Source organism: Sorex fumeus, unplaced genomic scaffold (genome assembly GCF_029834395.1).
Source record: "Sorex fumeus unplaced genomic scaffold, SorFum_2.1 ptg000028l, whole genome shotgun sequence".
NCBI lineage: Eukaryota > Metazoa > Chordata > Mammalia > Eulipotyphla > Soricidae > Sorex > Sorex fumeus.
This window is the reverse complement of record NW_026606085.1, coordinates 6,717,510-6,740,796: the sequence shown is the minus strand read 5'-3', so window position 1 is coordinate 6,740,796 and position 23,287 is coordinate 6,717,510. Positions and strand designations below refer to the sequence as shown.

The 23,287-nt window shown below is 42.6% G+C and overlaps 1 protein-coding gene across 1 annotated transcript in view; it reads right to left on the bottom strand.

The window, feature by feature from the left end:
* The window catches only part of CFAP52 (cilia and flagella associated protein 52), an 80,031-nt gene that overhangs the window by 19,006 nt on the left and 37,738 nt on the right, over nt 1–23,287 (bottom strand). Inside the window, exons 7-10 of the mRNA XM_056115168.1 lie at nt 18,654–18,754; nt 9,437–9,607; nt 7,584–7,732; nt 5,083–5,228 (exon numbers count right to left, since the gene is read on the bottom strand). Of these exons, the coding sequence (XP_055971143.1) occupies nt 5,083–5,228; nt 7,584–7,732; nt 9,437–9,607; nt 18,654–18,754 (567 nt within the window). The remainder of the gene's footprint in view (nt 1–5,082; nt 5,229–7,583; nt 7,733–9,436; nt 9,608–18,653; nt 18,755–23,287) is intronic.

Below are 23,287 nucleotides of genomic sequence, written 5' to 3'. Positions count from 1 at the left end.
AGTGGTCTCAGCATGGTGGTGGCTGGTTCTGGAGGTCTTTGGCTGCCAGAGCCCTGACCGGGGCAGGGAGGGAAATTCAACCCGCTCCCCTCCAAGGGGCCCCGGCGAGGACAGCCAGGCGCGGGGGCAGGAGACTCTTAAAAAATAAAAAATAAAAAAGGAATACTTCCTAAAAAAAAAAAAGGAAATACTTCCTAATATTCCTTCACTTTCTGAAGTTAAAATCATCTACTTATATGGAAAATCTCAAAATTTCAATGTGATGTCCTAAAATGATAAGTAAAATGAATATAGGTAAAAAGGAAAGGTAAAACAAAAATTAGTACTTTCACAACTCTACTAGAAAACAAGGGTGTACGAAAAAAGAGATAGCTCAGCTGACTGAACACAGTATTTTGCAATGCAGGAGGTCCGAGTTAGATCCCTAGTACTACATGATCCTACCAAACACCTCTAGGAGTGATCCCCAACACTGCTGGGTTGATCAAAAATAAAAAACGAATAATGTAGTCAGATGTTTATAATTTCTTACAGTGAATATTAGATTTACAAAACCAAGGAGAGCAGAAGCTGTCTTGTATTAGTCACACAAGACAAATGAAAGTAGTTTACACTAGACAAAAATTAGTGTTAGGATAAGTAATAAGACTATTTTATTATTTGTTTTGGTCGGGGGGAGGGTTGGGTCACACCCGGAAATGCTCAGGGGTTAGTTTTGGCTCTGCGCTTGGGGATCACTCCTGGAGGTGCTTGGAGGACCATATGGGATGTCTGGGATCGAACCTAGGTCAGCCATGTGCAAGACAAATGTCCTGCCTGCTGTACTACTGCTCTGATCCTGACAAATTTACTTTTTACCTAAATGCTAATCTTAAATGAAGAAAGAAAACATTTTAATCCCAAACAAACTGAAACATATTCATGTCTACATTGCCTAAATAATCCCCCATACAACAAAGAGACATGAGCTGGATAGTTACCAAAGTCGAAATTAAAATATTTTGACTAATATTTTACTAATATTCCTCACATTTTAAGGCATACATTCATTCTTTAATGAACATGATACTCAGATTACTGACAAGTATTGTATGGGCACAGGCAAAATGACTTCGGGACTGGAACTTCAAAGGTGCCAGGTTAATGTGCCCCTTAGTAATGATATTGCAGGGATTTTTGATAAAGTTTAGCAGGAAGGGGATAAGTGGTGGGGGAGGAATATTTGCAACCCAGACAATGGCCATTTATCTTTTACCAAGAAAAATGGGATTATCTGAGTATGTTGCTGCATGATTATTAGCACACAGCTGATACAGTACCTCACATTTCTAGTACTTACAAAATACTACGTATTTTTAATACAAAGATAACAAAATTTTAATACAAAAAATACAAAGAAGAAAAGATTATAATAGTTGTATGGGATATGGGAGGAGGAGCTTACTTTGATACTGTGATAAGATTGCTGAGCAGAATTAAGGATAATTTTCAATGTGATATTTCCTCCAGAACCCCTCATCTATTCAGGTTTAGACACTCAGAATGCAGATGAAAAAAGGAAGTAAAACCAGGAGGTGACAGATGGGAGTTGGAGATGCAGCAGGTTCAGGGTTTAATCTGGTTGTGTAGTTGATACCTGTCATGTGGTTAGTCCCACTGGAGTTGTGCTCTGATTGTAAAACAAATACACAGTTTTGAAGATTTCATACAGAACAGTCTAAAATATACCATTGTTGGGGTTAGAATGATAGTACAGCAGGTAGGGCATTTGCCTTGTGCGCGGCTGACCCGGGTTCTATTCCCAGCATCCCATATGGTCCCCTGAGCACCACCAGGAGTAATTCCTGAGTGCAGAGCCAAAAATAACCCCTGTGTATCGCCAGATGTGACCCAAAAAGGAAAAAAATATATCATTGTTAGTTGGAAATGGTCACTCTGGACAAGAACTGAGTGCTGAATGTAGGTAAAAGGATATACATGATAACCTTTCAGTACCTATATTGCAAACCATAATGTCCAGAAGGAGGAGGGAGAGAGAGGTAGGGAGGGAGAGAGGGAGTGAGAGGAAGGGAGAGAGAGAGAGAGAGAGAGAGAAGAAAAGTCTCTGCCATAGAAGCAGGCTGGGAGGGTGGGTGATGCTGGCGGGAGGGAAACTGAGGACACTGCACTGGCATTGGGAAATGTACAGTAGTAAAGCAATGCATACTGGAATATTGTACAACAGAGACCCAATCATGAACAACTTTATAACTGTGTATCTCAGGATGAGTAAATTTAAAAAATAAAATATAGATTGATTGGAATGTTCTTGTCTTTATACAGAGAAACTCTATGTCTTTATTTTTTTAATTTAATTTATTTAAAATTTTTTTTCTTTTTGGGTCACACCTGGCGATGGTCAGGAGTTAATCCTGGCTCTGCACTCAGGAATCACCCTGGTGGTGCTCGGGGGACCATATGGGATGCTGGGAATCGAACCCAGGTTGGTCGCATGCAAGGCAAAAGCCCTACCCGCTGTGCTATCACTCCAGCCCCTGTATTTTTTTTTAATGTTGGAGAGAAACTCTATGTCTTTATACATGCCTTTATACTCAGATACATAATTCTGTGTATACATAGTTCTAATTCTGTATACATAAAAACTGTCTATAATCTCCCTGGAGATTAAAGAATATGCACAGGTCATTCACCTGGGAAGCAGAAGTGAAATTTAAGTATAGACCCAAACACTCAGCTACTAATCTGCATGGTCCAAACTCTGCTAAGTGCTACATCATGATGCTGTGTTTTTATTCTCTTTGAAAATTAATTATTGGGCCTGGGAACATATCATAGTGGTCATGGCAGGATCTCAATTTGATTTCCAGAGCTGCATAGCCCAGTACAAGATATGATCCTGGTGTTTTCAGGAATCTCTGAACGTAAGTAACTACTTCTTCGAGACCTAATACTGAACTGTCTTTCCAGATTTAATGTGGCTGAGAATTGCTAGGAGTAGCTCTTGAGACCCCTAAATATGGCTTCTTATTTTGTTTCAGAGCCATACCTGGCAATAATTAGGCTCTATGGTCTGGGATCACTCTTAGTGATGCTCAGGGAGATGACATGAGACGCTAGCTTCACACCTTATGTTCTGTCTCTCCAGTTTCAATAATTAAATAGTTTAAAAAGTTATATGATGGTACATATAAAATGAAGGGAAAATAAAGATCCTCTGTAAAGAAAAGGATAGTTTTAAAGTAGGAAAAAGCTGAGGGTAGAGGAGGAGATTCAGAGAATGAATGTAAGTGTTAGATGTTTAAACATTCTCAAAATGGTAGATTAAGTAGAAAACCAGTATAAACAAACAAACACTGTCCTCTCATTGTTCATGGACTTGCTCGAGTGGCCCAGTAATACCTCCATTTTGAGGCTTGTTGTTACTGTGTTTGGCATATTGAATATGGTCACGGGTAGCTTGCCAGGCTTTGCCGTGCGGGTGAGATACCCTCAGTAGCTTGCCAGGCTCTCCGAGAGGGGCAGAGGGATTGAACCCGGCTTGGCTGGGCTGGCTGCACACAAGGCAAACGCCCTACCACTGTGCTATCACTCCAGCCCTACCATTTGTAGTTTCCACCAGAAAAGTAGTATAGTTTTATATTTTAGTTATACTACTTTAGGTCAAGTAGTATAAAGTTCTTTTAAGTAGATATTATTTCAGGGGTCAAATGGCAAGTGGTCAACCCAGACTTGACCAATCCAGTGTTTTGGGGCTATCCCTGTTGATGCTCAGGACTTGCTCCTGATTCTGCATCCAGGGATCACTTCTAGCATGATGCAGGGGACCATATAGGATGCCAGAGAAGAACCAGGTTGGTTACAAGCAAAGAAAGCACTCTTCCCGCCATACTATTTCTCCAGCCCTATCATGTGTTTATCTCTAATATCACTTCTATGTAAGAAAATTTATTTAAATGTTTGTATTATCAGAAACGTATAAAGTATTTTTGAGTTCATTAAAATATTAATTCGTTATCATCAGTGTTAACTATGCAAGCATATAATCAGATAAGACAAATACTTGGAGAACTGCTTTGAAAATTATTTTGTATTATCTGAAAGTGAAGAAAAATTTTAAATTCTAAATATAACCAGAACAATCATTTGATAGTTATATGTAAATCTATTAAAGAAATATGTAAATATGAGATAATATATTACTAAATCTTAATAGGTCATTTTTATGCAGAACACTTTTGGAACTTTTGTACATAATGGATGTGTGCTGAGAATATTTCAGCTTAGTAGCATGTCTGTAAAAGATATTAAATATTTTTACAAGTTATACACAGAAAAAAATATTAATTCGTTAAATCTCAAGAGATCATCTAACTGCAAAAACTCCTTGGACATCCATTACCAGGTGAGATCTCTGAGGTGCTTTCAGTGGAATAGGTCAGCTCTGCCAAAAGCAAACCCCGGCAGCCACTCCCACACCCCAAAGCTACTGCCATGCATCAGGCCAGACCCCACCGCCTCAGTACTTTGCACCATAGAGAACCTAATGTGCTCAAAGCTTCAGGTCTTTGTAGCTGAAAGCTCCAGGCCTTCTCAGAGTTGGGATGGACAACCTCCCCCAAACCCTCATACTTTTGGAAGACCCAGCAGTGACGGCCATGTCTCACCGCTGCCACCATGTAAACTTATCTAATTCAGGGACTTAATGTCTCCAGGATGAGATACAATTTTCATAAATTTTCTTCCACTGAAATAATTTTTGATCAATCTGTTAGACATTTAATGGTACCAAGTAATGTGAAGTAAATCATTGTTGGCCTCCTACAGGGGTAGGATTTAGGGTTGGTTGGAAAAATAGAGACAGTGGTGGAAGGAAGGTGACAGTGGTGGTGGGACTTGTGTTTTAATATTGAATACCTGTAAGAAATCTTTGTATACCACAGTGTTTAAAGCAAGTGGGAGGAAATAAAATAAATTCCTAATTTGTTCCTGCTTGAATCTTAGTTCAGAAACATATTAAAAATGGGTAGCTGCTCTAAACAGAAGGCTATTTTAAAATATATATCCAGCTTTTCAGAACAATACCTCCCCTTCCCCACCGCCACTGATGATCCTTTTACAGTCACTGGTGGTAGCAATAGCTGTCACTCCGATCCTGTGGGCGTTGTTTATCACATACATCAGTCGACCTGTCTCTGGCGCAAAGGCTCGGATTTTACCATCATTCCATGCTGACATAAAAAGAAAACAAAAGGCAGGTGAATTAAGTATGAAGATGGCTGCTTTTCTAAACAATAGATGACTGGATAGTAATGGTAGTAATAAAGGAAAAACAGAAACTAATCTCCTGCCAATTGAAAATAATAGTATATTTCTTCCCCCCTGTTTCTTAAATAGGACCTGAGTGGTTTTCCTTCATTTAACCTAAATTCAGTTGCACCCACCGTCAGGAGAAGATTGGGATGGGAGGGAATGAAGAAGACCAGCTTCTTCCTCTCATGTGAACTATAAAACCTGTACATTTAATTAATTTCTATCACATCTAGGATAATTTAACATCTTCAAATAAATGTCACCCCTCCTCCACTTATGGATGAGCTTGATGTTCTTCCCTCACTCCTGTCATCTTCACCTCAATAAAAATTTCCACCATCTATCCTGATGCACAAGTCAACTTTATTATTTTTTTTACAAATCAACTTTAGTCATCATTGATTCTTCTCTATTTCATCCACTCAACCTAATCCAATATCCAATTCAATAGCAAGTTATATCAGCTTTCAAAAATTTACTAATATTTTTATTAATGCACCATTATTTACAAAGTTATTCATAGTGTATTTTCAGGTATTTAATATTCCAACACCAGTACCGCTAGTGTCAACTCTCTCCACCGTCTTTCATGTTTATAATGGAAAAATTATAAAAATCAGTGTATTTGGAGAAAAGTAAAGAATGGGTATTTGATCATTGTATAGTTGAAATCCAAGCACAAAAATTTGTAAGTCTACAACTGTACCTCTGGAGTGATAGCACAGCGGTAGGGAGTTTGCCTTGAACGCAGACAGCCTGGCCAAGCCAGGTTCGATTCCTTCACCCCTCTCGGAGAGCCTGGCAAGCTACGGAGAGTATATTCAATATGCCAAACACAGTAACAACAAGTCTCAAAATGGAGACGTTACTGGGCCCAATCGAGCAAATCGATGAACGACGGGAGGACAGTGACAGTGACAGTGACAACTGTACTTCATGGTGTTTCACTAATAAAATTTAAAAAAAGAATCAAGAATGGCTAGAGGGTTGACTGACAAGAGAAAAATTAGAAGTAAAAATGCAGTTGTGGTAGAGAAGGGAAGACAAGGAGATAAAGGACTTGTAGGCAATTGCACTTTTACTCTTAAAGGGTAGATCTGTGGTCTGAAGGAATAGTACAGTCTGTCATATGTTTTTAAAAACTGGAGAGGAGTTGGGCCTATTCCAGTTATACTATGAGGTTTTTCTGGCTCTTTGCTCAGGAATGAATCCTGGCAGTGTTTGTCTGTATACAAGGCAAGCACTTGATTATCCTTCTGGGTCAGATCTGGGCCCAATCTCTAGCACTGCAAAAAATTTTTTTTCTGAGTTCTGTGTTGAGACTAGACCACTGTAGAAGGGTTATAGACAAGGATAGAAACAGGGAGACCTAGTAGGCAGTTACAAGAGAGTGATGATGGTGAGGTTTGACATGACATAAAATTATCAAATCTTGAATATACTTTGAAGTATGAGCTATTACAGGAAGTGGGTGTAAGAAAAAAGAGGTTCATGACTCCAAGACCTGAGTCATGAACAGTTAACTATTTGTCAACTACTTGTTCAATAGTACAGCAGGTAGGGCATTTGCCTTGCAAGCAGTCAACCTGGGTGTGATCCCTTACACTCCATATGGACCCCTATGCCACACCAGAGAGCCAGGAATAAATTCTGGGCAAGCCAGATGTGGCCAAAAAACAAAAAAACCAAAAGTCTAAGTCAGGTCTTTCTCTCTTATACAACAAATGGGGTTCTTAACACAATTGTCCTGTACTGAAGAGATCTAGTTTATTTCATAACTGAATTATTCCAGGTATGTGGGAATCTGTAATTGAGAACTCTGAGTTCAACGGGACCTGGAATAGAGATCCTCTACCCAAATTCCCCTGTCTCCAGCAACTCAGCAGCCACACCCATTAACGAGCTCTGGCTGGTGCCAGATAATCTCTTCACCGGCCACCATCCAGATCACATGTCCCTCTCTCATGGAAGAGAGCATAACATGAATCTCACCATAACCATGCTGGACCCTGTGCCAGCTGTTTCACTCGGGGTGCCCCAGAGGGAGCCGGGTGAGAGCCTTCCCTGCCCCAAGAGACCAAGACCCAGGAGCCGAAAACCTCCAGAACTCAACTACCGCCATGCTCACAGCCACTCTCCACAAGCTCGGGCTCACCCAGGACTGAACATTTTCCTGGACCTGTATCACATGGGAAGACTAGTAGCAAAAGAGAATGACAATAGCCAAAGCTCCTATCAGAGTCTGAGGTGAAAATTCGATATATTGAAATTACCGGAAATGATACTTTTGCCATCTTTCATGAAATCAATGCTGTGGCAGGTCATGTTGGGTATAGTTATCCGCAGCAATTCTCTATTGGACAATGTGTGCCACACCCTGATGTCCTTCTTGGCACAAGTGGCAAACAGCTCAGCAGTACCACTACAAAGAAACCACTACGTCACTCAGAGCTATATCATTGTTTCTTACATGCATGTCTGACACTAAAACGTATTTTATAAGAATATAGAGAAGGAAGACTCTTCAATACTAATCATCTTAAAGGCTGACTATCCTATAGGTTTCATGTAGAGAATGGAATTTAATGCCTCAGATATCTGTAAAGAAGCTTCTGGGGCGGAAGCAATAGTAACAGCAGGTAGGGTGTTTGCCTTGCACTTGGCCTACCTGGATTCAATCCCCAGCATCCCATGTGGTCTCCTCAGCACCGCCAGGAGAAATTCTTGAGTGTTGAACCACGAGTAACCCCTAAACCCTGAGCATTGCTGGGTGTGACCCAAAAAAGGGGGAAAAAAAGCTTCTGTTGTCTTTTCCCTTGAGGAAGAGTTAAGATAAAGTTTTTCATAAATAAAATATACATTTTTTCATGTTCTTCCTCTGAGCTCAGATGCCTCTGCAACTCAGTGATGGTGGAGAAAATGGAAATGGATAGTTGTTTCACTACATTTCTTTTTGAGATAATGAGATGTTCTAAAATTAAATTAGGTGAAGGCTATACAACTCTAAATTTGCACCCCCATTGTAATCTCTATAATAAATCAATGGTATCGCATGTACTTAAATTTCAATAATGTATTTTTTGGCAGAACTATGAATTGACTCCAGGAAAGTACTCTACCTCTGAGTTACATAATTGTTTCCCAATCTGTCTTTAAAATACAGGTGCAAAACCTAATTAGGATTAATTAATTCTTAATAAATTAATAAATGTAATGATTAAAATAAATAATTTGAAATAAAGTTATAAAAGGTTATAGGACCCAGTAATTTTACATACGAACTCTACCAAACTTCTTAAAAAAACAGAGGATGTGAAACAAAAATAAATGACCAATGAGAATCATCAGCATTTCCAATAGTGGAAAATTTAGAAGACTCTAGTTACTAATCACAGAACCAAAATTATACCTCACAAATTAGATATTGATTCTTTCAAGTGGAACATTTTAACTATTAAAGAATAATTTGTATTTTTATAAGTTCAACATAAATGTTGAAGAAATTTAGAACTGAAGATCTTTGATAAACCTCAGTGAATAAATATCATGAAGGACAAAATGTTGCAAATTCAATTATTGGTTGAAGCTGTTGTTGATATAAAACTTCAGGTGATTGTGTGTTTAATTTGTTTCATGGGGGACTTACTAAAAACCACTTAGCTCAATCCGAAAGAACCACCACTATAAGAACTTCAAATTGGGTCAAGATTGTGGCTTAGCTGTACAGCATATGACTCTTCTCTATGAGTCCTTTGATTTAATGCACAGCACCACAGAAAAAAATAGAGGGAAAAAATACAAAATGTGAAATACCCTAGAGGTGTTTTGAAGTTTTTTAATGCCCTATTACACTTTTTTCCAGTTTCCAGCATTGGGAAAACAGAAAAAAAATTAAGCAAACATTGTAAAGAAGGCCAAACTTGAGTACTAAGCACTAATGTATATTAGTAAAAGCAAGATAAAATCTATTACAGTAACTTACTGTGATATAAATTAAGGAGGAAAAATCATAATTATACTAGTAAATATGGAAAACACATGAATAAAATTAAATTTCTCTGCACACTACATCACATTTCCACATTCTGTTTGTAGGAGGATAATATCTTCCCCCTCTTATACTTACAATGGAAAGACAATGTCCTGGACAGCTTCAAAGTGACAAGTTGCAATGAGAGTCTCTTTGAAATCTGTGAAGTTGACACGATAAATGTGTGATTCTTCTGTTCCTACAAAAAATTGGTGTCCTTCACCTCGAAGTGTTATAGAAGTGATACCACCTTGAAACTGGATCTTCCTTTAAGGAGAAACAGATTCAGTCGATGAGTTTTGTATGCCATATAAAAATTATGTAGGGGATACAATAACAATTCAGGAATATGTCTATAGATATGTCTTCACAAAGTTAAGAGTTAAAACAGTCTTGAGATTCCACTGTGAGAAAATAAAGAGAGAGGCCAACTTAGTTTGCAATAATCAGGGAAGCTTCATTTTGGGGATATAATTGGAAAACAGATTGCAATAAATGAAGGGTTTGAAGAGAGATAATTTCAGGCAGGTATATTGGAAAAATAGTTGTGTCAATTAAATATTAATTCATGGGGCTATGGTGCTGCCAGCAGGTCAATGTGTACCTGTGAGGCGAGTGCATCAGCAACCTGATGGTGCCTTCAGACTTCCAGATACCCCAAAATTGCTGCTGTGCCTTTGGCCAGACCCCAAAAATTGGGGCAAAGTTTACCAAGAAAGCAAACGGCCAAAAGTTAGGTATGTGGGAAACACACCCACAAACCACCTCTGGCTCAGCTATATAATTGGAGGCATGGCCTCTCTGGTTCCTGATTGAATTGCTTAATGGCCATGATCCCAGAGATTCAGAAACAAATCTCGAAACCCGGCAGCTTTTGGCAGAAATGCGTCCGGTCCCTGCAGTAGGTTACCGGTGCTGGGCCAACCCAAGTGGGAATAGGTTTCGTGCCTTGGCCTGTTCCCCCTGGTGGCCCGGTTTCCACCATCCTCCAGAGGCCACTGGACAGTCAGATTTGGGCTTGCAGGAACTAGACGCGCAGGGCTTCACGGGATGGGGGTGGAGCCGGTCCTGTCCACCCCACCCCAACGCGACCCCAGGTCATTGCCCACGAATGGCCTCTCTGGCTCCTGATCAAGCTGCTTAACGGCCATGATCCCAGGTCTCAGAAACGAATCTCGGAACCCAAAGGCTTTTGGCAGAAATGTGTCCTGTTCCTGCAGTAGGTTACTGGCGCTGGGCCACTCCAGATGGGAATAGGTTTCATGCCTTGGCCTGTTCCCCCTGGCGGCCTGATGATCACCATCCTCCAGAGACCACTGGATAGTCAGGTTTGGGCCTGCAGTGACAAGACACATGGGGCCTCACCACATGGGGGTGGAACTGACTCTTTCTCCCCATCCCAACAAGACCCCAAGTTGCCGCCTACAAACGGTCTCTCTGGCTCCTGATCAAGCTGATTAATAGCCATGATACCAGAGACTCAGAAACAAATGTTGACACCCAGTGGCTTTTGGCAGAAATGCATCTGGACTGCATACAAGATGGCTGCCAGCTCAGAGCTTATTGGAAAGCCAGGTATGAGCCGGTGGTGACGGGGCAACTGCAGTCTCATGGGAAGGGGGGCGGTACCAGCTCATCCTTCACGCCCTACCGAGGTCACGAGTTGCCCCCCACAAGCGGTTCTCTGGCACGGCCATGGCTCCAGAGGCAAAAGGACTTAATCCAGAGCCCGGAAGCTTGCAGCAGAAAAGTGAATGGACCATGCGTTAAACTATGGCGCCAAGCCTCCCCGGGAGAAAAAGGGTGTTGCTCCCTTCCGCCTTTCCCCGCCCTGGCAGCAAGGTAGCCGCCACCTCAGAGCTTATTGGAAAGCCAGGTATGAGCCGGCAGTGACGGGGCAACTGCAGTGTCATGGGAAGGAGGGCGGTACTGGCATGTCCTTCACACCCTACCGAGGTCACGAGTTACCCCCCATGAGCGATTCTCGTGCCATGTTATGGCATGGCCATAACACCCGACACACAGAAACCAATCTCGTAATTATCTGGCTCTTTGCAGAAATCCAAAATCGTGGCTGCGTGACATATGAGTCTCATAACCAGCTATAGAAAACAAAATATTTCACAATGCCTTTTCAGCAATTCTGATTGTTTGGGGGGAAATTCTAAACAATAATGGTGCATCTTTTGTCAAAATAATGAATGTAATCAATGTAGAGAAGAATTAAGTAGAACCATCTGCCTCACGGGCATTTGGAGGGGTGGGAGGGGGGATATACTGGGGTTCTTGGTGGTGAAAAATGAGTACTGGTGAAGGGAAAGGTGTTTGATCATTGTATGACCGAGACTTAAACCTGAAAGCTTAGTGACTTTTCCCACAGTGATTCAATAAAAAAATATAAAAAGAAAAAAATAAATAAAAAAATTAAGGTGGAGTTCATGCCCAATTCAATCAGCTAATCAGTGGCTGAATAAATAGTAGTACTCCTACAAAACATATTAATTCAATATCTGAATATAATTTGAAAATCAAGGGAAACCTTCTTGTCAAAGAATATTATGATCATATCTTTTAAAGAGAGAAGTTAGAAACAAGCTACCAAACTGCTAAATCATCTCAGGGAGATTGATCTATGGGCTGAAAATTCTGTAGGGGCTTCTCAGGATGGGGTGGGCCAACTCCCCCTCCCTTCAGATATGGCTAGCAGATGCCACACCCAACCTCCTATGCCATATAAATGAGCCCAGTTCCACAACTCCTAAAGTGACACCTCCTACAAATTTCATGGCACTAACAGCACAACAAATTTGATGTGTATTTGGGGGGAAATTCTAAACAATAATGGTGTATCTTTTGTCAAAATAATGAATGTAATCAATGTAGAGAAGAATTAAGTAGAACCATCTGCCTCACAGGCATTTGGAGGGGTGGGAGGGGGGATATACTGGGGTTCTTCGTGGTGAAACTCAACAATCAAAACTCAACAATCAAAAACAATTGCTGGGACCCATGGGGATGGATGACGGGCACTGGTGGAGGGATGGGGACTTGATCATTGTATAACTGAAACCCAAGCACAAAATTTGTAAGCCTATAACTGTACCTCATGGTTTTTCACTAATAAAAAAAGAAAAAAAATTTAAAAAAAAAACAATTACAGAGAAGTTTCACCAGCAACACTCAGCTCAGCAATACCTTAGAAAATGTTTAGGAATACCATCATGAGATTAGCAATCGATCATCATAAAATGACTTTGATTTATCTATTTTCTTATAATTTCACCTCCATTTTATTGTTGCAAGCAATATTAAGTAAATTTGTAGTTTGCCTGCTAAGGGGACAGGCTATGGGGGTGGGATGGAAAATGGGGTCATTGTTGGAGGAAAGATTGTATTGATTGTGAGAGTTTGGGCATTCTGGAACACTGTATGCTAGAAATAACTGTATTTTGCTAAAACCTCAGGGTTGGGAGGAATAGAGACGTTACTGGCCCCTGCTCAAGTAAATTGAGGAACAACGGGATGACAGTGATACAGTGATAAAATAACAATAAAAAGATAGGAGAAGCATGCCAAAAGTAGACTATAGACCAAACATGATTGCCACCCATTGCCTCTTTTGCAACCCACAACACCCAATAGGAGAGAGAGAACAAAAAGGAATGCCCTGCCACAGAGCCAGGGTGGGATGGGGGGATGGGGGGGTGGGAGGGATACTGGGATCCGTGGTGGTGGGAAATGGGCACTGGTGGAGTGATGGATATTTGATCATTGTATAATTGAAGGGCTGGAGCGATAGCACAGCGGTAGGGCGTTTGCCTCGCACGCAGCCAACATGGCTGACCCGAGTTCGATTCCTCCGCCCCTCTCAGAGAGCCCGGCAAGCTACCGAGAGTATCTAGCCCACACAGCAAAGCCTGGCAAGCTCCCCGTGATGTATTCGATATGCCAAACACAGTAACAAGAAGACTCACGGTGGAGATGTTACTGGGCCTGCTTGAGCAAATCGATGAACAACAGGAGGACCGTGACCGTATAATTGAAACCCAAGCACAAAAATTTGTAAATCTATAACTGTACCTCATGGTGTCTCACTAATAAAAAATTTTTAAAAAGATACATGTATGTTATGCACATTGTAACACTATTTGCAAGTCAGAATTTGAAAACAACCCAAGTATCTAACAACAGATGAGTGGATTTACACAATGGAATACCACTCAGGTATAAGAAAGTACGAACTCTTGCTTTTTGCTATAACATGGGTTGAACTCAAGTGGATTACACTAAATAAAATAATCCAGAAGGAGAATGACAAATACCAGATAATCTCATTTTTATGTGGCATATAAAGAAAGAAAGGAACAGATGTTTCCCCAAGAGCCCTTAGGGACCAGAGCAATAGTCTAGCAGGTAGGGTGCTTACTTTGTAACTTGTTGGCCTGAGTTCTATTCCCGTAACCACATATAGTCCCCTGGGCCCACCAGGAGCGATCCCTGAGCACATAATCATGAGTAAGCATCATTGCGTATGGCCCAAAAATCAAACAAAAAAAAATCAACTACTAGCTTAACGTCTGGCACATAATATATTTCAATGAATAAAACAAAACTGAAAGCCTGAGAGTTGATATTATAGTATGATGAGTTTATGACAGTGTACTTCATGTTATGACTCTGTATTTACTAAACAATAACATGCATTTATTGAAAGGGCAGCATCCCTTTGGTAATACTGGATTATGTTCATTTAACATTTCACTGGCAAAGAAAATGTCTATTGTTCTTGGACTCTGGACTCAACGGGACCCGGGAACAGAGATCCTCTACCCATTTCCTTCAGTCTCGGCAACCAGGTGTCACACCCATAAGCCACTTCCTGCAGGCGCCAGATAATCTCATCATTGGCCACCATCCAGATCACACGGCTACTTCTCCTGGAAGGGAGCATAACATGAGGCTCCCATAGCCATGCCACCAGACTTTGTGCACCAGGATATTCCACTCAGGGCACCTCAGAGCAGGGGCAGGTGAGAGCCCTCCCCGCCCCAAGGGACCCAGCTCTGGCAGTCAACCTCCACAACCCAACTGCCACCACGCTCAAGGCTGCTCCCCACATGCTCGGGGCCAAGCCCCACATATGAGTCAGCATATTCTTGGACCATGCGGCCGTGAAAGCCACAAAAGCCGCGAAAGCGGCCGCGTGACATATCATAAGACACTACCTATCCATTCTCCATAATTACACCATATTTGATGGGGTTCATACAGTAGGCAACAAATCATAGAGGAAAAAATATATATGCATATATACATATTTTCAGATATATATGACAAAGCTCACATCACCCAAACTTTAACAACATGTTAGTGATAGACTCCTATAGACTGTCTTAATGGCTCCTGCCAAAACAGAACAATCTTCACACTGTTTCCTCTAAGAACACTTTTGTAACCATGTTCAGCAGTTCTTCATAACAGAAAATACAAAATGTATTATTTCGGTTGTGTTTTGGGATAGGGTTTTTGGCTTGGGTTGGAAACATCCCGAATTTGGTGGTGGAATTAGTGTTTGAATATTAAATGTAATCAAATATTGTGAACTAAATTATAAAATAAAAAAATGTAAAATTCCCTGTAAAAAAAAAGAAAATGTCTATTGGAATTCTAACCACTCATATTAATAAATAAATTGATTTTTGTTTGGACAAACTTGCAGGCTATCGAATGTAGCCTGCACACAGTGCAGAGTCTGGCAAACTCCCCGTGGCGTACCAAATATGCCAAATACCAGTAACAATGATGGGTCTCATTCTCCTAAATAGCCTTGAATATAATCTCAGGGCTAGGATGAAAGAGACGTTACTGGGGCCTGCTCGAGGCAATCGACGAATAACAGGATGATGAAATGAAATGAAATGAAATTGATTTTTAAATTTAAGCATTGTGATTTACAAATTTCCGGGGCCGAGATCTCCAAGCCTACTCGAATTGGAGTCGAGCATCCTCCACCCAGATCCTCCAAATTCCAGTAGGCGGGGGTCACACCCACCACCTGGCCCCCTGGCGCCGTGTAATCCCATCAGCGGCCAAGACTCAGAGACTACAAAATGCAGCTCCCGGACGAGACCAGTGCAGTCAGTCTCCTGCCCCTGCGCCTGGCTGTTCCTCGCCGGGGTCCCTTGGAGGGGAGCGGGTTGAGCTTTCCTCCCCACCCCGACCAGGGCTCCGGCAGCCGAAGACCTCCAGGACCAGCCACCACCATGCTGAGACCACTCTCCGCACACATGAAGGTACTGGCAGAGGGACAAAGCCACGCGGGTTCCGGGGCCGAGATCTCCAAGCCTACTCGAATTGGAGTCGAGCATCCTCCACCCAGATCCTCCAAATTCCAGTAGGCGGGGGTCACACCCACCACCTGGCCCCCTGGCGCCGTGTAATCCCATCAGCGGCCAAGACTCAGAGACTACAAAATGCAGCTCCCGGACGAGACCAGTGCAGTCAGTCTCCTGCCCCTGCGCCTGGCTGTTCCTCACCGGGGTCCCTTGGAGGGGAGCGGGTTGAGCTTTCCTCCCCACCCCGACCAGGGCTCCGGCAGCCGAAGACCTCCAGGACCAGCCACCACCATGCTGAGACCACTCTCCGCACACATGAAGGTACTGGCAGAGGGACAAAGCCACGCGGGTTCCGGGGCCGAGATCTCCAAGCCTACTCGAATTGGAGTCGAGCATCCTCCACCCAGATCCTCCAAATTCCAGTAGGCGGGGGTCACACCCACCACCTGGCCCCCTAGGCGCCGTGTAATCCCATCAGCGGCCAAGACTCAGAGACTACAAAATGCAGCTCCCGGACGACACCAGTGCAGTCAGTCTCCTGCCCCTGCGCCTGGCTGTTCCTCGCCGGGGTCCCTTGGAGGGGAGCGGGTTGAGCTTTCCTCCCCACCCCGACCAGGGCTCCGGCAGCCGAAGACCTCCAGGACCAGCCACCACCATGCTGAGACCACTCTCCGCACACATGAAGGTACTGGCAGAGGGACAAAGCCACGCGGGTTCCGGGGCCGAGATCTCCAAGCCTACTCGAATTGGAGTCGAGCATCCTCCACCCAGATCCTCCAAATTCCAGTAGGCGGGGGTCACACCCACCACCTGGCCCCCTGGTGCCGTGTAATCCCATCAGCGGCCAAGACTCAGAGACTACAAAATGCAGCTCCCGGACGAGACCAGTGCAGTCAGTCTCCTGCCCCTGCGCCTGGCTGTTCCTCGCCGGGGTCCCTTGGAGGGGAGCGGGTTGAGCTTTCCTCCCCACCCCAACCAGGGCTCCGGCAGCCGAAGACCTCCAGGACCAGCCACCACCATGCTGAGACCACTCTCCGCACACATGAAGGTACTGGCAGAGGGACAAAGCCACGCGGGTTCCGGGGCCGAGATCTCCAAGCCTACTCGAATTGGAGTCGAGCATCCTCCACCCAGATCCTCCAAATTCCAGTAGGCGGGGGTCACACCCACCACCTGGCCCCCTGGTGCCGTGTAATCCCATCAGCGGCCAAGACTCAGAGACTACAAAATGCAGCTCCCGGACGAGACCAGTGCAGTCAGTCTCCTGCCCCTGCGCCTGGCTGTTCCTCGCCGGGGTCCCTTGGAGGGGAGCGGGTTGAGCTTTCCTCCCCACCCCAACCAGGGCTCCGGCAGCCGAAGACCTCCAGGACCAGCCACCACCATGCTGAGACCACTCTCCGCACACATGAAGGTACTGGCAGAGGGACAAAGCCACGCGGGTTCCGGGGCCGAGATCTCCAAGCCTACTCGAATTGGAGTCGAGCATCCTCCACCCAGATCCTCCAAATTCCAGTAGGCGGGGGTCACACCCACCACCTGGCCCCCTGGTGCCGTGTAATCCCATCAGCGGCCAAGACTCAGAGACTACAAAATGCAGCTCCCGGACGAGACCAGTGCAGTCAGTCTCCTGCCCCTGCGCCTGGCTGTTCCTCGCCGGGGTCCCTTGGAGGGGAGCGGGTTGAGCTTTCCTCCCCACCCCAACCAGGGCTCCGGCAGCCGAAGACCTCCAGGACCAGCCACCACCATGCTGAGACCACTCTCCGCACACATGAAGGTACTGGCAGAGGGACAAAGCCACGCGGGTTCCGGGGCCGAGATCTCCAAGCCTACTCGAATTGGAGTCGAGCATCCTCCACCCAGATCCTCCAAATTCCAGTAGGCGGGGGTCACACCCACCACCTGGCCCCCTGGTGCCGTGTAATCCCATCAGCGGCCAAGACTCAGAGACTACAAAATGCAGCTCCCGGAACCGCGCGGCCGCATTCGCGGCCGCGCTACATCTTATCTGAACATCTTTTTATGATATCTCATTATCTCATTCCTACTCTGGACAAACTTGCAGGCTATCGAATATAGCCTGCCCACAGGGCAGAGTCTGGCAAACTCCCCGTGGCGCACCAAATATGCCAAATACCAGTAACAATGATGGGTCTCATTCTCCTAAAAAGCCTTGAATATAATCTCAGGGCTAGGATGAAAGAGACGTTACTGGGGCCTGCTCGAGGCAATCGACGATTAACAGGATGATGAATGAATGAATGAATGATTTACAAATGTATCCATAAAGGCTTTATGCATAAGATCTTCCAACATCAATCTCCCGACAAGTGTTGCCTCCCTCTACCATTGTCCTCAGGTTTTCTTGCACCCCAGCTTGCCTCCTAAAAAATACATTTTAAAGTTTAATTATTGTTATAATAGCACAGCGGTAGGGCGTTTGCCTTGCACGCCGCCAACATGGCCGACGCGAGTTTGATTCCTCCGCCCCTCTCGGAGAGCCCGGCAAGCTACCGAGAGTATCTCGCCCACACGGCAGAGCCTGGCAAACCACCCGTGATGTATTTGATATGCCAAACACAGTAACAACAAAATCTCCAATGGAGACGTTACTGGGCCCGCTCGAGCAAATCGATGAACAACGGGAGGGCCTTTACTTACTTACTTAAAGTTTAATTTAATTAACTCATGCTTACAGTCTTGATGGCTCTGTTGGTTTATATATATATATATATATATATATATATATATATGTATACATATATCACACACCTCCATATAACCTTGTGTCCTAGGACCCTGATCCTTACTCCTTGCTACCTGCTGCTCTCCTCTGATATTTTCATTTATATATTTTAGGGTGAAGGGTTTCCACCTTTGGAATTTAACAAGATAAAACTCTTTAACAGAGTACTCTACCAATATTATTTAGTAACTCCTTTCCCTGTTACAATCCTATGGGGCCTAAAACAAAAACTTACTTGATGGGTCTGTAGCTGGGGCTTTTACAGAAGACCAATAATCCAGCTCCAGAGCCTACCAACAAACCTCCCATCTTCAGGCATTTGATAGCTGATACTCCCTAGAAGAAGAAACATCATTAAATTCAAATGGTTACATTTCAGGTAAAGAATCAGTGCTCATAAGGATGAGGATTTGATTCAGCAGTAGAGTAACTGCATTAGGCTCTGGATTCAGTTACCACCATCACTCCCCTCGAGCCCTCCCCACCCCAAAAGTCGGCATATGACTGACACAATAGGCATGTTAGTATTGTCACATTGAAGCTCCTGGAGGTAAAAATTCTTAAACTCCTATGCTGATCAAAGAGCTCAGTGTCAATCACAATGACCATCAAGGAATAGTACTCCTGATCCTGCAAAAACTAATTTGGAGTCACCAAACTTCTTCCCTTTAAAATCACCTGTGTATTTTGACTGTTAAAAATTAACTCTTTTTTACTGACTCACAACCAGGTAGAATTAGAAGGCATTAACATTGTACCAGAACATTGTGCTTTCCCCCCCTTCTCTTCCTATTATTGTGATTTCCACAGCTCACAAACATTGTTGCTGTGCCATGGATCCCAAAGGCAACACTAGGATTGTATTCAGTGATATCGGTATGCTAAGGATCAATCTTGGACTCTCACATCTGCAAGACTGTGATTTACACCTTTGCTTTGTTTCGTTTTTGATTTTTCGGCAACACCTGCTGTTGCTCAGAACTCACTTCTGGCTCTGCACTCCTGATGCCTAGCCGGGTTAAGGGGACCATATGGGATGCTGAGGATGAAAGCAGTATTAGCTGCGTGTTAGGCAAGCATCTTATTTGCTGAATTATCTCTCCGGTTCCTCTAGCCCCTGGTGATTATATCTTCTCAACCGTAGTACTTAATTTTGTCAATAAAAAATGATTGAAATTCAAAGCCATCTTCCAAGTTTAGGAATAACCATTTTATAGAACTAAAAATAAATTTTTAATTTTAAAATGTCTAAAATTTTTAATTTTTAACAAGATAATGGAGCTTAGGATATGGATCAGAGTAAGAGCAAAGTCTTGCTTATGTGAGATCTAAGGTTTGATACATGATGCCAGAATAAATATGATTATATAGATTTTTATTAAAATTGAATATTGAAGAAAATATATTATGTTCTTTCCAATTATTTAAAATTTTGCCTATTCTGGATCAATACCATTTTATGGTATTGACAACAAAAACTGAGACTTCTCCTTCATTCCACTCTTAACTCCAAAAGTGCCATATCAAGATGATATTAATGCCAGGCCTATAAAAAGAAAATCTATAAACCTGTAATCTCAGTATTTGTTTAGGAATTTTGGAGAACAAGGGATAAAGAGCTCAATGGAGCCTCAAAATCATATAAAAATATCATTAAAAGATTTTTCACATCAAAGATGATATTTTTCAAGCTCACAGATATTCGTATCTCAGTTCTATTAATTGCTAATCATGAGGTTGTAAGTGGCACGTCTCAGTTTTTTTTTATCTACAAAGCAGAGACGAAAATGGCATCTATATCAACATAAATGTGGTGAAGATCAAATAATGTGCTATATAAGGGAAGTGCTTTACTTTGTGGTTAGCACACCAATGTCTACTGACTGTATACAACTTCTAATATTGTCTCTGTCACTGTTCTCCCGTTGTTCATCGATTTGCTCAAGCGGGCCCAGTAATGTCTCCATTGTGACAATTGTTACTGGGTTTGGCATATCAAATACGTCACAGGTAGCTTGCCAGGCTTTGCAGTGTGGGCGAGATACTCTCGGTACCTTGCCGGGCTTCTAATATTATATAGTATTTATCTTTTTTTAATTTTTATCTGTTATATGCTTAATAGGTTCATTCAATATTATTCCAATTATCTTTATAACCATAGAGTGAAACATTTTGGCAAAGTTTCAGAATGGGAAACTGCCAAAGACCACTTGATATTCCAATCAGATGTATTCAATGTTATTGCTTTTCCTTTTATTTAATAATTTTTTTCTTGGGACAGGGAGATGGCTGAAGCACTAAAGTACATTCTTTGCATATAAAAGGCTTGATCTCCATATATCCACATGGTCTCCAAAAATTTTTCTAGAAGGAATTCCCCTACCAACCACTGAGCCAGGAGTAGTCCCCAAGCCCCATTATTTTATTTCCATTCATGTAAAAGGAGTCTTGGAAACAATGCTCTGTGGAAGACATAATCTAAAGGTTTAGGTATTTAAATAGCAATAATATCCTGAAATAGAATTTTTTTGAGTAAATTAATCACATTTTCTGGATAAGCACTTATATTCCAAACTGAATGTCTGATGTGCCAGAGGTCCTCTGGTGTGTTTGTGGCCAATAACCGTCCCCCGTGGCTGATGGATGAAGGAAGGGGTCCACAGACTGGTAACCAGAGGCACTTTATTCAAATCAATCAGCATTATTATAGAGATATCATGAAGGGTTGGGGGGCAGTGTTTACATATAGGTGTGGTTGAACATTAACATAAACAATAAACACATGTAAATCTTCTCCTTCAGAGGAAATTCTTCTAGGAGATCCATCCAAGGATGGAATTCCATCTGGGGCTTCAGTACTCTTGATTTCTTCTAGGAGATCCACGCAGGGGAGGAATTCCATCTAGGGGCATAATGCTTTCTCCTTTTCTTTACTGGTAGCATTGTAGCACTGTCCTCCCACTGTTCATCCATTTGCTCGAGCGGGCCCAGTAACGTCTCTGTTGTGAGACTTGTTGTTACTGTGTTTGGCATATTGAATACGTCACGGGTAGCTTGCCAGGCTTTGCCGTGCAGGCAAGATACTCTTGGTAGCTTGCCGGACTCTCCGAGAGGGGCGGAGGAATTGAATTCAGGTCGGCCAAGTTGACCGCGTGCAAGGCAAACGCCTTACCGCTGTGCTATCGCTCCTTTGCAGCACTGTAGCATTGTCCTTCCGTTGTTCATCAATTTGCTTGAGTGGGCTCCAGTAACGTCTCCATTGTGAAACTTGTTGTTAATGTTTTTGGCATATCGAATATGCCACAAGGAGCTTGCCAGGCTCTGCAGTGCAGGCGGGATACTCTTGGTAGCTTGCCGGGCTCTCTGAGAGGGATGGAGGAATCAAACCCAGGTTGGCTGTGTACAAGGCAAACGCATTATCTACTGTGCTATCACTCCAGCCCATCCACTTAAACAATACATAAATTTATATTTTAATAAAATTTCTTGTCATTTTGTATAAACATAAGAGATAGAGACTTTTACTTATACCCTAGGTTAAGCCTAAAATAGTCTCTCTGAACTGATGCTAAAGGGTCCTTTATCCCCCTTTTCCTGGGGACATCTTTCCCAGACTACAGTCCTCAGGTCAGGTTAGTTTTTTCCAACCTCAATAGGTTCCGTACTCAGTTACTTATTTTTGTGTGATTACAGAGTTTGTTCCATGACCATGATCTTATTGTACTTCTTATGGCCTTTAGGCTGTCCCATGTCAAAGCCAGGATAGCTTATGGTTTGCCCTGGGTCCATCCATGTTCCTTGGCAAGACCCATATTTGGGGTCGTAAGGAACTAAGTTCAATATAGAGGCAATTAAGGTTTAACTCAAGTAAATATGATGACTGCCCAGGAGTAAATATTATTCAGAGTCAATTAACTCCCATATTGCAAAAGTATAGCATTAACTGTTTTCCTGTGTCTTTATTTTTGTAAGGACATTGCTCTAAAATAAAAATACGCAAATGACATCAAGAAAAAGTAATATATATGTATATATATTCACATATAAAAATCCAGAGCCATCAGAAGGTTTGACTTTATAAATTACTGTGTCTGAGTTGGAGATATTTGTTACTGATAGGGAAAGAAGAACACAAAGGAGAGGTTAAAGATAAACACAGAAGATTAGGAGTGCCCCAATGGAATTGGGTGTGCCCCCAGGAGCACTAGAGTGGGTGTAATTCAATTAACCTAAGCTCCCTGTGGGAGGAGAAAGGATAATCCAAAGTCAAGCCTAAAATGCTTGGAACTAAAATCCAACAGCTGAGGAGCAAAAACATCCAGATCAGTAGTTTTCATATAGTGTTTTTGTAGTCCTTTGGAGTTTCTCTTTAGCAGAAGCTGAAAGTCTTGACCTCCTTTAACCCAATTGGCTTTGGTTTTGCCTGCTTCTCTGAAAATTTATTTGAAAATCATTGGTCACTACATTGTATCTTTAATAAATGCAGAATTATTTCTAAACTTTATACTACAGTTTCCCCCCATTCCCATGCAGTTTAACAAAACCCTGGGGCTGTAGCAGTAGTACAGAGTAGGGTACTAGTCTTGCATGCAGCTAGGGAGAGTATGCAGAGCCAGGAGAAAGCCCTGAGTACTGCTGGGTATGGCTCCCAAGCAAAAATATAAATAAATAAACAAAAATTGATTATTAAATAATTATTAAGAAAATGTTAATATCTTAATAATATTTGCAAGCATCTTTAGAGTATCTATTAAGTGGGAAAGTATCTAAGCTTGATTAATATAATTGTTATTTAAAATGCTATGCTCTGCCATGCCACCGGACCTCACACCAGGCTGTTTCAATCGGAGCAACCAGGAGTGGGGTGGG